The 15,245-nt window shown below is 39.9% G+C and overlaps 1 protein-coding gene across 5 annotated transcripts in view; it reads right to left on the reverse strand.

Moving 5' to 3' along the window:
- Positions 1-15,245, reverse strand: part of Stxbp4 (syntaxin binding protein 4) — a 159,283-nt gene that overhangs the window by 70,901 nt on the left and 73,137 nt on the right. For all 5 annotated transcript variants that reach the window (XM_040749472.1, XM_005075817.4, XM_040749474.1 and 2 more), the window contains one exon: positions 10,219-10,395. In XM_040749472.1, coding sequence (XP_040605406.1) covers positions 10,219-10,395 — 177 coding nt within the window. The remainder of the gene's footprint in view (positions 1-10,218; positions 10,396-15,245) is intronic.

The raw sequence follows: 15,245 nt of genomic DNA on the forward strand, positions 1-15,245 counted from the left end.
TGGTGGTTTATAATAGGATTTTTGCCAAAATAGTGCCCAGAGTGAAGGAGGTTCCTTCCTTAGCTGTGGCCGAAGCACAGGTGTGTTGGAAGGTGTCTACCACACAAAGAAGCAGATCTTCACTCACCACCTTAAGTCAAGGCCCAGGACCTGTGGCTGCAATGGAAGCTTAACTACCCTCACAACAGAACCTCCACGAGAAACAAGCTTGCCCATTGTCCCAGCATCAAGTTGCCCTGACTGTTGAGCCAGCCATAAAGAAGACAGAAGATTACCCACTTGTGTTCATTGTGAGTGTCAAGTCCAGCATTCATCAGATAGGAAAGGCTGTGACATTGATCAAACCTGATGCAGACAAGGGGATATCCATCTGGCTCCTGATAACAAAGCTCTGGATGTTGTAAAAAAAAAAATAGAATAATCTAATCTGAGTCCAGCTGTTAATTCTAAAGACACGTTTGTTACCATAAAAATACTGGAGACTACTGAGGCCTAGGATACAAAATTCAGAATGGGCAAGTGGTCCGATTGCCAGTGGAACTGTACTCCTGCCTGGATTCTGTTCCCTGCAACCCTTCCCTCAGACCAATGTCATCCCAGTTTGTCCCTGCTGCTGTTGGGTCTCCACTCCCAACCCCAGTGGACTTTTGTCACTGAGGTGCAGACCATACCATCTATAATTGCCTTACCAGCTGACAAATGGCTCTTTCCCAGAACTCTAGCAAACTCCATAGCCGAGAAACACTCCACACCACTTGGAAGAACAGACACCATAAGCCCATGTACAGTCCATGTCAGTTAGGAGAACAGCCCCAGCAGCACTACTGGAGGCCAGGCTGGATCTACAGACCCAAGAAGACTTCAGTTTTACTGGATGCCAGACAAGATCAAGTTGCCCAAGGCCCCCAAAACTCCAGCAGAGACACCCTATGGGACCTGAACACTAAACAGTCACCAGAACCCTTGGCCACTTAGGCCAGAAGACCAGAGAAGAAATAGAAATCAAGAAACAAAACACCCATCCAACAAAGACAAACACAGGAATCAACAACTACACATATAATCACCCCAAATCCAGATGACTAAACTTAAGTATAAGAACACAATCAATAACAGAAAGGGCAATGTCACCACCAGAACCCAGCTATCCTATTACAGCAAGACCTGAACATTCCAGTGCAGCTAAAGTACAAGAAAATGCCCTTAAAAATAACTTTATGAAGATGACAGAGGTCCTTAAAGAGGAAATGAAAACAGACTCTTAAAGAAATGGAGGAAAAGACAATAAAAAATTGGAGGAAATCAATAATCTCTAAAAGAATGGCAGGAAAACCAAGTAGGGGGAAGGGGGAGGCAAACTGAGGGGATTCTGGAAAAGGGAAATCTGGGTTAGTGATGCAAGCATCACCAACAGAATACAAGATACGAAAGACAGAATCTCAGGCACTGAAGATATGATAGAGGAGATAGATCCATCAGTTAAAAAATATGAAATCCAATAAATTCCTAACACAAAACACCCAGAAAATCTGGGACACTATGAAAAGATCAAGTCCAAGAATAATAGGGATAGAAGGAGAAAAATACCAGTTCAATGACCCAGAAAATATATTCAACAAAATTATAGAAGAAAAATTTCCCAACTTAAAGGATATAGCTATAAAGGTAAAAAAGCTTACATAACACCAAATGGACCGGACCAGACCAAAAAGTACCCTCCCCACATAATAATCCAAACATTAAACATACAAAATAAAAAGAATATTAAAAGCTATAATGAGAAAAAGTCAAGTAACATATAAAGGATGATCTATCAGAATTACAACTGACTTCTCAATGGAGACTCTAAAAGCCAAAAGAGCTTAGACATACCTCTTACAGACTCTAAAAGACCATGGATGCTGGCCCAGTCTGCTATAACTAGCAAAATTTTTAATCACAATCAATCACAATAGATGAAGAAAATAATACACTTCATGACAAAGTCAAATTTAATCACAAATCCAGCTCTACAGAAGGTACTGGAAGGAAAACTCCAATCTAAGGAAACTACACCCACGAAAATACAAGCAATAGATAATTCCACACCAATAAAACCCAAAGAAGGGAAACACACACACACACACACACACACACACACACACACACACACACCATCACTTCCAGCACCACTAGCCCCACCATCACTACCAAACAAACAAGAATTAACAATCACCAGTCATTATTATCAATGAACACAATTTTCCAATAACAGAATAGATATGAAAACAGGATCCATCTTTCTGCCGCATACAAGAAACATACTTTAACATCAATAACAAAAATTACCTCAGAGTAAAAGGTTAGGAAAAGATTTTCCAATTAAATGGACCCAAGAAACAAACTGCTATGGATAACCTAATACCTAACAAAATAGACTTCAAACCAAAATTAATCAAAAGAGATGGAGAAGGACATTTCATATTCAACACAGGAAAAATCCATCAAGATGAAGTCTCAGTTCTGAACATCTATATAAAGGCACCCATATTTGTAAAAGAAATATTACTAAAGCTTATATCACAATTAAGCTCCACATATTAATAGTGCGATACTTCAGTACCCTACTCTCACCAATGGACAGATCACCCAGACATAAACTAAACTGTGAAATAATGAAACTGACAGACATTATGACTCAAATGACCCTAACAGATAACTACAGAATGTTTAACTCAAACACCAAAGAACACACCTTCTTCTTAGCACCTCATGGAACCTTCTTCAAAACTGACCACATACTCAGCAACAAAGCAGGTCTTAACAGATACAAAAAAATTAGAATAACCCTGTTTCTTATCAGATCACTATGGACTAAAGTTGGAGTTCAATGACAACACAAACTACAGAAAGCCTACAAACTCATGGAAACTGTACAACTCTCAACTGAATTACCACTGAGTCAAGGAAGGAAGGAAGGAAGGAAGGAAGGAGGAAGGAAGGAAGGAAGGAGGAGGAAGGAAGGAAGGAAGGAGGAGGAAGGAAGGAAGAAATTAAAGCCTTCCTAGAATTCAATGAAAATGAAACTGCAACATGCCCAAACTTATGGGGCACAATGAAGCAGTGCTAAGAGGAAGTGCTTTCATGAAGATTTGGAGGAAACTCATACTAGCAACTTAACAGCACACCTGAAATCTCTAGAACAAAAGGAAGCAAATACACCCAAGAGGAGTAGATGGCAGGAAATAACCAAGGGCTGAAATTAATAAAATAGAAAGAAATAGAATAATACGAAGAATCAATCAATGAAACAAAGAGTCAGTTCTTTGAGAAATTTCAACAAGATAGAACAAACCCTTATCTAAGCAAACTAAAAGGCAGAGAGAGAATATCCAAATTAACAAAATCAGAAATGAAAAGGGGGATATAACAACAGAGACTGAGGAACGCATTAGGTCACACTTCGAAAATCTGTACCCTACAAAATTAGAAAATCTAAAAGAAATGAACAAATTTCTTGGTAGATAACACATATCAAAAACACAAACGACAGCTTATGCTGGAGAGAATATGAAGTAAGTGGGACACTTCTCTATTGCTGGTGGGAGTGCAAACTTGTACATCCACTTTGGAAATCAATATGGTGGCTTCTCAGAAAACTGGAAATCAATCTACCTCAAGAGCCAGTGACACCATTCTTGGGCATATTCCCAAAGGACGCTCAATCATACCACAAGGACACTTGCTCAATTAAGTTCACAGCAGCTTTATTTTTAATAGCCAGAACCTGGAAATAACCTAGATGCCCCTCAAACAAAGAATGGATAAAATGTGGTACATTTACACAATAGAATATTACTTAGCTGTTAAAAACAATGAGATCAGGAAATTTGAAGGAAAATGGATGGAACTACACAAAAATCTTGAGTGAGGCAACCCAAACCCAGAAAGACCATGCTAGAATCCACAGACCCAGAGAGGTTAGGAAAGTCCAAGAGGGCACTTATGGATCTCCATGGGAAGAGGAAAAAGAGATCTCCTGGATGGACTAGGGGGCTGGTGGGGATGGGAACTTGAGGGACTGGGTTGGTGGGATATGGGTGGAGATGGAGAGTACTGAAAGAGAAGATTGGATGTGTGGGGGTGCTTTTCAGGGCAGGTAGAAACCTGATGCATGGGAAACTCCTGGGAATCTAACAAGGATGACCCCAGTTAAGACTCCTAGCAATAGTGGGTACATAGCCTGAACAGGCCATCTCTGGTGATCAGATTGGTGACTATCCCAAGTGACATCAAAGAGCCTTCATCCAGCAATTGATGGAAACAGATGCAGAGACCCACAGCCAAACATTAGGCTGAGCCCTGAAACCTGCTGAAGAGAGGGAGAAAGGATTGTAGGATCCAGAGGGGTCAAGGGCATTACAAGAAAACCCACAGAAACAATTAACTTGGCTCACAGAAACTCTGTCTGAACCAATATCCAGGGAGCCTGTATGGGATGGACCTAAGCCCTCTACCCATATGTGACAACTGCATAGCTTGGTCTACTTGTGGGACTACTAACAATCTGAGCAGGGGCTTGTTGTGTGATATTTTGTTTGTGTTTTAGAGGGCAGAGCTAGCTACTAGTTAACCATAGAGGTTTGGAGGACTGTAGACAGAGAGAGAGGAAGTGTTGTGGGGGATGGGTGGAGAGATTCCTCTTTTGGATGGAGGAATCCAGAGAGGTAGGAGGAAACTGGCAGCTACTCTTAGTTCTCTGATCTTTCAGGTTTTTACCCGGATACTTCTCTCTGAGTTTTTACTGATAAGATTAATTAGATATACACTTCAGGGGCTGTTCCTAATGCTTTGGCTGGTTCTTGGGAACATATTCCTCATACTGGATTGCTTTGCCCAACCTAAATACAAGGGGAGTTACTTAGTCTTACTACAACTCAATATGCTATGATTTGTTGATACCCATGGGAGGCCTGCCCCTCTCTAAACAGAAATAGAGGAATTGACTGGGGGGGGGTTGTGGGAGGAGAGAAGGGAGGGGAAACTGTAATTGGGATGTAAAATAATAAATAAATAAACACACAAATAAATAAATAAATATTGGAGACGTACATAATTTTGAAAACAGCAAAGGGAATTACATGTAACTGGGCAGGGGTACACAGAAGATACATGAATTAATACAAAACTCCAGCTAAATAACTTGAATACATGGGCAACTACATTTAACAAGTCAGAGGTCAAAGATGAGGCAGGTGATTTAATAAGTAGAAATCTACAAATGAAAAATTATTTCCAATTAAAGCTCATTGCTAATATACATGCCTGCACTTGGAAGGGGACGTTGTGGTTTTCAACTTCATGTTTGCCACAGACATGATTGAAATAAATAGAAACTGAAAAGTTAAAAGTAAATACATTTTTTAAATATGTAGGTAAATATCAAAGAAAGTATGTAGTTATTTCAGAAATAGAAAATAGTTGTAAGGGGCAAGATTTACAGATGGAATCCTAACATTTTCATGAAAGATGCTTGTGTAATTCCAAGCCTTAATATACCTAAAAGCATTGTTTCAAAACACATAAATAAGATTAAAAAAGGAAATCCCAACAGTGATATTAGTATGTTTCTCCAAATACTGATGGTTTAAGAACACAAAGACATTACTATGAACAAAAGGAACTGAACCCCTGATGTCCTCGACCTTATTAACTACACGGAAAACTACGTGACAAGACAGATACCTTGTCAATTTCACGTTGACCATGTGTAAGGACCAAATGCACATTGAGCCAGGAAACAAACCTCAGCAAAATGTTGCTTGGTTGTGATCCTATAAGCTAGATTCTTTAGCCACAAACAAAAACCTTTCTGTGCCTCAGTGGCATTCATAAATAAGGGCAAAAAAACTTCCCAAGTTAATCTATATATTTGATGATCTTACAGTAAAATTTGCAATCCCAATCCCAAAAGGTAGGCTAGTGAAAGAGACTAGAGAGCCACACCCATATGGAACCTTATAATAGGAAAGAGATGACATCAAGTTGAGTTAGCAAATGAGATTTTCACATGAAGGATCAGGCAGTGTTATTCATGTGGAATCATGGAAGAATGAGAAGATTCTCCACCCCATGTAGGGCTACAAAACCAATCACAGATGTATCAAGACCTTACAACTTCTAGAAGCAAATATTAATAAATATCTTTGTATGTTTGAAGACTGATGAACTTTTGAAAAGATGTAACAGGGAAACAATTGATAAGTGTGGTGGTCTGAATAAGAACGGTTCCATAGGCTCATATATTTGAATGGTTAGTCCTCAGTTTGTAAACTGCTTGGGAAGGATGAGGAGGAGTAGCCTTATTGTAGAGAAATGTTACTGGGGGCGGAATGGAGGCTTTAAAAGTTCAGCACAATCCAAGTTAGCTTTCTGTAAGATGCTCATGAATCAACATGCAATCTTTCAGCTACTGCTCCAGTGCCATTCCTGCATATTCGCTGCCATGCATGCCCCTTATAATGATGGTCATGGACTCCAAAACTTTGCAACTGTAAGACTGTAGTATAAGTTGCCTTGCTCCTGGTGTCTTAGCACAGCAATAGAAAACTAACTAAGACAATAAGTTTCCAATTAAGAGTTCCTTTCTATTTCATTACAGAGCAGAAAAGGAAAGCCACACATTTGAGAGGGGAGTTTTAAAACATATAAGTCAATAAAGGATTAGTAACCAAGAGAATCACTACATGTCTCTAAGCAAAAGACAAACAACCCAATGGGAAAATAACCAAAAGATACAAAAGCACATTTCAGTGTGAAAAATAAGTGATTACTGAATGCATAAATATATGCTCAACCGGTTATCTCAGTCAGGGAAGGACAAATTGCAGGTTTACAGCATTTAGGGATACAAATGACTCCATCATGGTTGTTTTCAAGCTTCCAACCTCCATCACTGAACACAGCATTGACAAGAGACAAGTTCTCATGAGCCAGTGCCTATGGGTCCCAGCATACCATTATGTTAGTCATTAGTAACTAGGGGAATTCAAATTAAACTATACTGGCATGGCGATTATTATACCAACCAGATGGATAAAAATTCAAAAAGAATGCCAAGGATCAGCAAGGGGCAAATGGTAATTCTAATCCATTCTTCATGGGAATACAAATTAGTTAAAAATACTTTCAGTCACAATTAGACATTTACTTATAAAGTTTAACATACAATTATTATTCAACCTGGCAATACTACTTCTTGTAGCTAACAGTTACATATATCGAGAAAGTTATTTGTATTAGAAATGTTCTCAGGAACATGATTCACAGTAGAATAATACAGAACAATAAGTAGAATAATACAGAACAATAAGACTGCTCATCAAATACAGAATGGATAGCTGAATGGTGGTAATTCACACAATGAAGAATAAAGATGGAAAAAGATACCAACTAGCTACATAACAACCCGGTAAAGCAGACAAAACTAAACAAAGAGGGGTAGATATGCAAGTAGTAAAACTATCAAGTAAATGGTAGACACTAAATCCAAGAAAGTAGGGAACTCTGAGGGTAAGGGTAGTGGATGAAATCTGGAGTGGGGTATTGTGGTCCTTCACAAATATTAGTAATGCTTTATTTTATTTTCTAAAAGTTACCTGTTTTTATTCATGTTTTATGTATGCATGTAGAGTGTACATATGGGTGTGGATGTCCATGGAGGTCAGAAAGGACACCAGGTCCCCTATAGCTTGAGTTAGGAGTTGTGAACTACTCCACCTGGATGGTAGGAACAGGTCTTGGGTCTTCTGCAAGAGCAGCAAGTACTCTTAACTACTGAGGTCTCTCTCCAGACATAACAATTACTTCTTATGCTTCAGATGCACATCAAAAGCCCAAATACAAATTAGAAAACGTATTGATAATTTAAGGGGAAATTATAGTAATAAATGAAAGCATCATTACAGAGAGAATCTATGTCTAAAAAATAAATATTTAGGAGCTGTAGAGATAACTCAGTTGGTAAAGTGCTTGTTGTACCCTTGATGACCCAAGTTCTATTCCCAGCACATATGTAAAGCCAGGTGAAGTTGCACACATTTGTCATCCCATCTCTGGAGAGGCGATCAGACCCGAGGATCTCTGGTGCTGCAGGTCCCAGGAAGAATCTCTGTAAACACTCCTCTCCCCCCACTCAAAATATATGGATAGCTCTCTAGGAAAGATACCTGACGTTGACTTTTGGCCTCACTCACACATACCTCTCAATATGCACCCCCATCATATGCAAAATAGGTAAATAGAGATAATTAAACAGTTGAATCTTTATTCTGTAGTACCTAGTCAACAGATCCTTAAGCAATGCCACACACAGCTGAAAAAGGTACTTTTCCCAGACTGGCATCAAAATTGGAAAATGCTGAACATTGAGAAACTTATGTTTAATATTTCTCAGAAAAGAAGGAAAACATTGATCAGAGAGGTAGTTTAGGCTCTTATTAAAAGAGATGTCATGAGACCCCACAAAAAGCTACAAAGAGGGAGAACATAAATTAATGATGTTACCAGGCAACTTAGGACCAAAATATTTCTCACTGGAGAAGAGAGGATGCAATAACCTAAACTTTATACAACAGAACCCCACACCGGGAGTTGGAGAGACTGTTCAAGGGGTAATGGTGCTTGCTGCATGCGCCTGGGATCTGAGTTGGTTCCCAGGAATCTACACTAAGCCTGGGAGGGAAATGACTCTGACCTCCACATTCGCATTGGGTCACATGCCCTCCCACTCCAAGTACCCCTCACACAAACGCTAATAAATACTTAAAAACTAACAACACAAAAGAAAGCAAACATCACTGGATAGTTTTATGCAAACATCTTAAAAGTATATTACTTAAAATTTCAGGGCTAAAGAGTAGTTCAACAATAGATCTCTAATCTAACATATATAAGGTCCTACTTTAACCTCCAAAATGCCACAAAAAAAAAAACCCAAAACCCAAAAACACACAGGCAAGAATTTTTAACTATTAAACACTGGCGACTTTTGCTGTAAATTATTTAATAATAATTATTTTATTAAAAGTATCTAACATTTTGGTAATTTCTATAATATTTTCATAATTAGGTTAAAGTTACATGGCATAGCCACAGTTGTTTAAAAATGTATGTAAATAAACAAATGTCTGTAATAACATTCCTAAGTGCTGCTGCTTGCTCAAGAACTATGTACTTCTTCAAGGCCTCCTCTATGGTGGGCGGGTCCTCCAGCCATTCTTCTGTGAGTGGGTTTAGATGAGCATCAATATGTGGGAAACGGAGAGGGCTTTTCAGAGCTGAGCAAAGAAAACTTCACATTTTCTTTTAAAATTTTCTAAAACTAGCTTCATTTTCATTTGGTATGTTAAAGAAATAAACCTTACATGCTTAAATATTCATAAATAGCTCAAATTTGTTCTGTATTTGCTTGAAGGCTGAATGGGTTAGAGATGTAAACACCCATTACTTATATGTGAAGAATTTCTACAAAGCTATAAAATATCTGCTTCAATTCATTCTAGTTTATGCTTTCAGTGATATCGCACACATACACACACACGCCTACTATGGTTTTTGAAGGTTAGTCATAACTAAAGGTACACTGTGGACATATCCCACATAGAGATATTCAGCTTGCTTCCTGCAGGGCACTCAGTATCTTGTATTGAAATTGAGAGCTCTTCTAGAGGAGCCCATGGTAGTACTCCTTACTTTGAAAGAAACAAAAAAAGAAAAAAGAAAACACACATTCAAACTTGGTTTCTTCTCATTAGTCATCATGTATCTCTTGTAAGAATTCATTAGCGTGTATTCTGCTATACTGCCCCAGGTTCTCTAATCAAAGAGCAAAACTCATCCCTTTAATCTCCTCCTTCCATCTCCACAAAACAAATTAGTAAGCTCAAAGACAGTGCCATCAATTAAATGTTAAATAGTTCCAGGCCTGAATGGCTGAATGGAACAAAGTTGACCAATGACCCAATTAATTTGGGGCCCGTGCTTTTCCATTGCCAAGTTTTCTGGATGAAGGCAGGCTCACAACTTCCATGCCACCCTCTTCACGACACAACATCCTATCATTGAATAATAGAAGACAAACACTGACCTAGTTTAGACGTGCAGATGAAAAGAAAATGAAAACAGGATACACGGCAGTGGCGAGGGAACCATGGTAACTAGAGAGGGCTGTTTGCTTACTTTATTTTGGTCAGAATAATGAGCAAGCTGAGCCTTTAGCTCTGAGATCTCAGCCTCGAGAAGACGGACCACTTCTTCATAGTCCATTTCCATCCCATGCGCCTGCCTCTGTGCAGCTTCAGCAAGGTGGATCCGGCTTCGCAGAGCTCGGGTTTCTTCAGCTACAGCTTTGGCTTCCTAAGGAGTTAAAAGTTAATGTCAAGTGAGGAAAATACAAAATACACTTCTGTGGTCTATACAAAGTATGTTTCTCATGTGGGCAGTCATGAATCCAACACTTAATATGTCTATGTTCTTTATCTTCCACCTAAAAACTAGTAAGACATTATTTCATTATGTAACCTAGCTGCCCTGTCTTTTGTTGGTTTCTTGAAATTTTTTCTTGTATATCTTTTTTTGCTAGATAAAGATTCTGAGTGGTGCCAGCCTATAATCCCATGGCCAGAGAGTCTGGGAACCAGAACCTTCATTCAGCGGCTGACGGAAGCAGAGTCAGACTCCCATGGCTAAGCACTGAGTTGAACTCAAGAAATCCAGTGACAGAGAGGGAGGACTGATGACCAAAGGGATTGAGACTGGACTGGTTTAACCTCCAGAAACAGCTTACCTGACAAGGGTTAGCTCTTGAATCCCAGACTGATGCCTAGGAATCCAGCATGGGACTGATAAAGACCCCTTGAATGTGGGTGTCAGTGAGGAGGCCTAGGTAATCTATTGAGCCTTGGGTAGTAGATCAGTATTTATCCCGGGTATACAAATGGACTTTGGACTCCCATCCAACAATGAGAGATGCACTCTCACCCTGAACTCTTGGGGGAGGGTCTAGGCCCTGCCCTGGATAAAATGACAGACTATGGACACCTCCATGTAAGGCCTCACCCTCCCTGGGGAAATGAGGGGATATTGGTGGAGGGGTTGGGTGGGAGGGCACAGGAGGAAGGGAGGGAAACAGAGAGGGACCTGGAATTGACATGTGAAGCAACCCTGTTTCTAATTTAAAAATTATATATATATATACATATATATGTGTGTATATATATGTATATATATGATTCTGCATGACTCTTTAGCGTCACACACCTAGCATCACTTTTGGAAAAATGAAGGAAGGAAAAGAAAACTGGAAATCCAAAACAGATGAATAGGAAAGTATTCTAAAGACAAAAGTAGTAAGCTACAGAAAAAAAGGGGTTGGTGTTCTTAGAAGTCTCCTGCAGCTTCATCAGATGCTGGGGAGGGGCTTATAGTGCTGTCGGCTTTGAGATGGACCAAGCCCCAAAGGCAAAGCTTTTTGTGAACATCAGACTGTTACTTCTTGTTTTGGTGGTAGCATAATATAGAATTGTTTATTGGTTGGATATAATGTTCAAGAGGCAATTACTAAAGACACAGTGTGTGCTTCATCTGTCTTTTCTCATTCAATTTTTGGATCTGAGAAATGGATTGAAAACCATTTATACATAAGCAACCAACGGCACAGAGAATAAACAAGATGAACAAGGGCATAGAATACATAAAGTTTTGAGCCCAGGTCTGCTTGAAGTCAATACTAATGATTGCTTTTCTTTACTTCGTAGTCTTTGGATGACAGAAAAAAACAAAACAAACAACAACGCTCCAAACACTAGCTATACTCTACCTTGGAAGGTAAGGGTGGCAAAAGCCATCTGCTCTCTCAAAATGTGCCTTGGTGTCAGGGCTACAGTCCCTTAGGACACCCATATAATTTAACGCAGCAAGCTATTATAGCAAAGAACTCTTCTTTAGAGGGTGCGGGAATCTCTCTTCTCTGTAATGGAACTTTCTGCTCCAATTGCCATGGCTAATATTAAACTATAGCTATTTTGATGTTCTTGAAGCTGTTATGGAGCATTTGCTTTCATTGGAGCATGAAGTACTAGAAGTATGTGTGGGGATATTCTCAAGGGTCTGTTTTCATTCAGCATCTAATAACTTTATTATATGTCAATTTCTGGAGTGAGATGGACAGAATACATGGAAAACTCTCACCCTTCAAAACCTACATTCTACTTTGGAGAGACAGATAGTAGCTTAGGCATGAGTTACGATCTCAGTGAGAAGGCATTGACTAGAGACTTAAAGAAGGGACTGTGCCATGATCCCCTAAAGAGAAGCTTTCTGGGCAAAAGGAGCACATGGGCAAAGGGCCTGGGACTGGATTGGGCCTTGTATCTTTGGAGAACAACAAGGCAGTCATTGAGGCAGAAACAGTGAGCAATCCGGAAACGATAGGGAAATAGGAGGATACCAGGGCAGAGAGGAAACACTAGTGGGTGTGTAGGCCCGATGGCCTGGAGAGGCAGGCCTTAGGAGCGTTCACAAGCTTCCCTCAGAGTGAGGTAGGAAGTAAATGGAGGGCCTTGAGCAGAGAAGTGATATGAACTGGTGATGTAGGATGTCCTTCTGTATGCTGTGAATATGTGTTGCTTTGATGGGTTGATAAATGAAGCTGATTTGGCCAATGGTGAGGCAGAATCGAGTCAGGTGGGAAATCCAAACAAAGATAAAGAGTGAAAAAAGGCAGAGTCAGGGAGACACCATGAAGCCACGAAAGGGGTGAGATACCAGAACATTACCAGTAAGCCACGAGCTTATAAACTGATAGAAATGGGTTAATTTAATTGTGAGAGTTAGTCAGTGATATGCCTGAGCCATTGGCCAGACAATTATATTAGTATTAAGCCTTAGAGTGATTATTTGGGGACTGGTGGGCAGGATGAGAAACAGCCCTTCACAAACTGGCTTAAGTTTTAAGGGGGTGCATTTCATTACTCAGGGAAGAACAGACTGTGTGGAGGACACAGGTGGAAGCAGAGAGAGGAGGAAGGGAGCAGGTAAAGCTAACTGCTGCTGGCCAGGCTGGTTGTAGAAGAGGTGGTAGATGAGGTCGTTAGAGTTCCAGTATAGTTTGGGAGTGGAACAACAGGCTAGGTCATCAACAACATGAAGTTAGCATCTACTTCACACACAAAACTGTGGAATAGGATGTAAATACAATACAAAGGGGCAAATAATACCTACACCTTTTCTGGCTCAACCTAGAACACAAGGTGTGATGTACATAAATGGAGTAAGGAGTCGTATGTAAGATAAAATGAAACAAAACAAAACAGAAAAAAAAAGAAACCGACGTGAACAAACGAGAAAGAAGGAATTCGGCGCATGAGAAATGATGCCAGGTGGGGTTTGATTGAGGTGGAGGAATCCTATTGGAAGACGGTTTTTGTTGGTCTGTTTTTAAGGGAGATATATAAACAAATGAATAAATCAAATAATTTTAAAAGGCAAAGCTGGCAGCTGGGTGCAAAAATGGAATGGCATGAGATATCACCTGCTTTCTCTACCTGCACTCAAAGAATTTGAGTCCCTTGCATCTGAAAGCACTTGTCTTATACTGTAGGGTGCCTTTAGAAGTGAGAGTATGGAAGAGAAAGAGGGATTTCCTAAAGCACAGCACCTGCCAGTCCAGCCCAGGTGACCAGAAAGTTACTAGTGACATGCCGGGGTCAGCTTCACACCAGATTGCTGCTGAGTACACAGGAGGTAACAGCTTAACATGACAGCTTGTTCTAAAGGTTGTATGCACAAAGTCAGCTAACTGCATATTGCTGTATAAGGAATGACTAGTAGAGTTATCCTCATTTCAAAGACAGGACACCAAAGCACAGAATGATCAGTGCCAGCCAGGGCTGGGATTTGAACTCATGTAGTTTAGTTAACAGAGTTTAGGCTGTTGGTTACCAGACTATACTATCTGGTTAACTACAGGAAATGTCATTTTAAAAAATCAGTTTTAGGTACCAGTTACCACCAGCACCAGCCTGCACTAGCTTAGGATGCTGTTATAACAACAGACTCTAAAACACATTGAGAACCCCCATTTTCTATTCCATCAAAAAAAAAAAAAAGCCTCTGAAGTGAGAGGAAGGGCAGGAAAATCACCCAGCTGCGGTGAAGAATCACTAATTTGATGATCTGTCCTCTTCACACTCAGTCGTGCAGCTTTTATTCCTCTACAAAAACAGCACTTTTATTTTTGTTCAAAGAACGCTGGTTAATTAAATGAAGAATCTGGACGGGATTTATGCAGCTATCGCAACGCAATGACGGTAATACGGTGTGAAATACGGCTGGGTGGTAAGAGATGCAGAGGTTTTGATGCTGAATAAATTCGTACCATTTCTTTTGTAAATGTCTAACTGTCAGGCTGGTGAATGTGACCCCTTAGCAAGGTTCTAGCCCAATTCCTGCTGAATGGCTGCTTAAAAGATTAGTGCACTGAAATGATGCCTTTTAGAGAAAGCAGTAAAGAAACGATAACAGCAGTGGGCCGGATTTAGCAAAAGAGGATCACGACAATCCATTTTCTCTTTTCCTCCCAGGCTGTCTTCTAATAAATAACTGCAAAGCCTCCTATGTCAGTAACATTTGAGAGAGAATTTTCAGAGACTCACCACCAACCTGAAATCCCAATTAGGACAAATACAGAAGTCATTTGCTGATACACTTTGTATCAGGTAGAGGGTAATTCAGATCACAAAGGTAGATCTTAAAAGAAAAACAAAGACATAATAGCAGATCAGGAAAGGCAACCAAAGCATGCTTTTAAATATTAAGTAGTGGCCCGGCCGTGATGGCACACGCCTTTAATCCCAGCACTTGGGAGACAGAGGCAGGCGGGCGGATCTCTGTGAGTTCGAAGATAGCCTGGTCTACAGAACGAGTTCCAGGACAGGCTCCAAAACTACAGAGAAACTCTGTCTTGAAAAAATAATAAATAAGTAAATAAATAAATATTAAGTAGTATGAGCAAACTCAGTAGAAGAAAATCCTGAAATGTGAAATACAATGAGAACTTTTCTAAGGGCAACAATGAGTCCACAGTGCCTCTTTGTTCAGTAAAGGTTTGCCTCCCTACAATTTTGCAGTGAATCTTTAGGAAAGATAAAACCAAATTCTTCTTCGAAAACATAATCCAAGTTGATGGTAATCTTTGTAGGTCATAG

This window comes from Mesocricetus auratus, unplaced genomic scaffold, assembly GCF_017639785.1.
Source record: "Mesocricetus auratus isolate SY011 unplaced genomic scaffold, BCM_Maur_2.0 Super-Scaffold_100007, whole genome shotgun sequence".
Taxonomy (NCBI): Eukaryota; Metazoa; Chordata; class Mammalia; order Rodentia; family Cricetidae; genus Mesocricetus; species Mesocricetus auratus.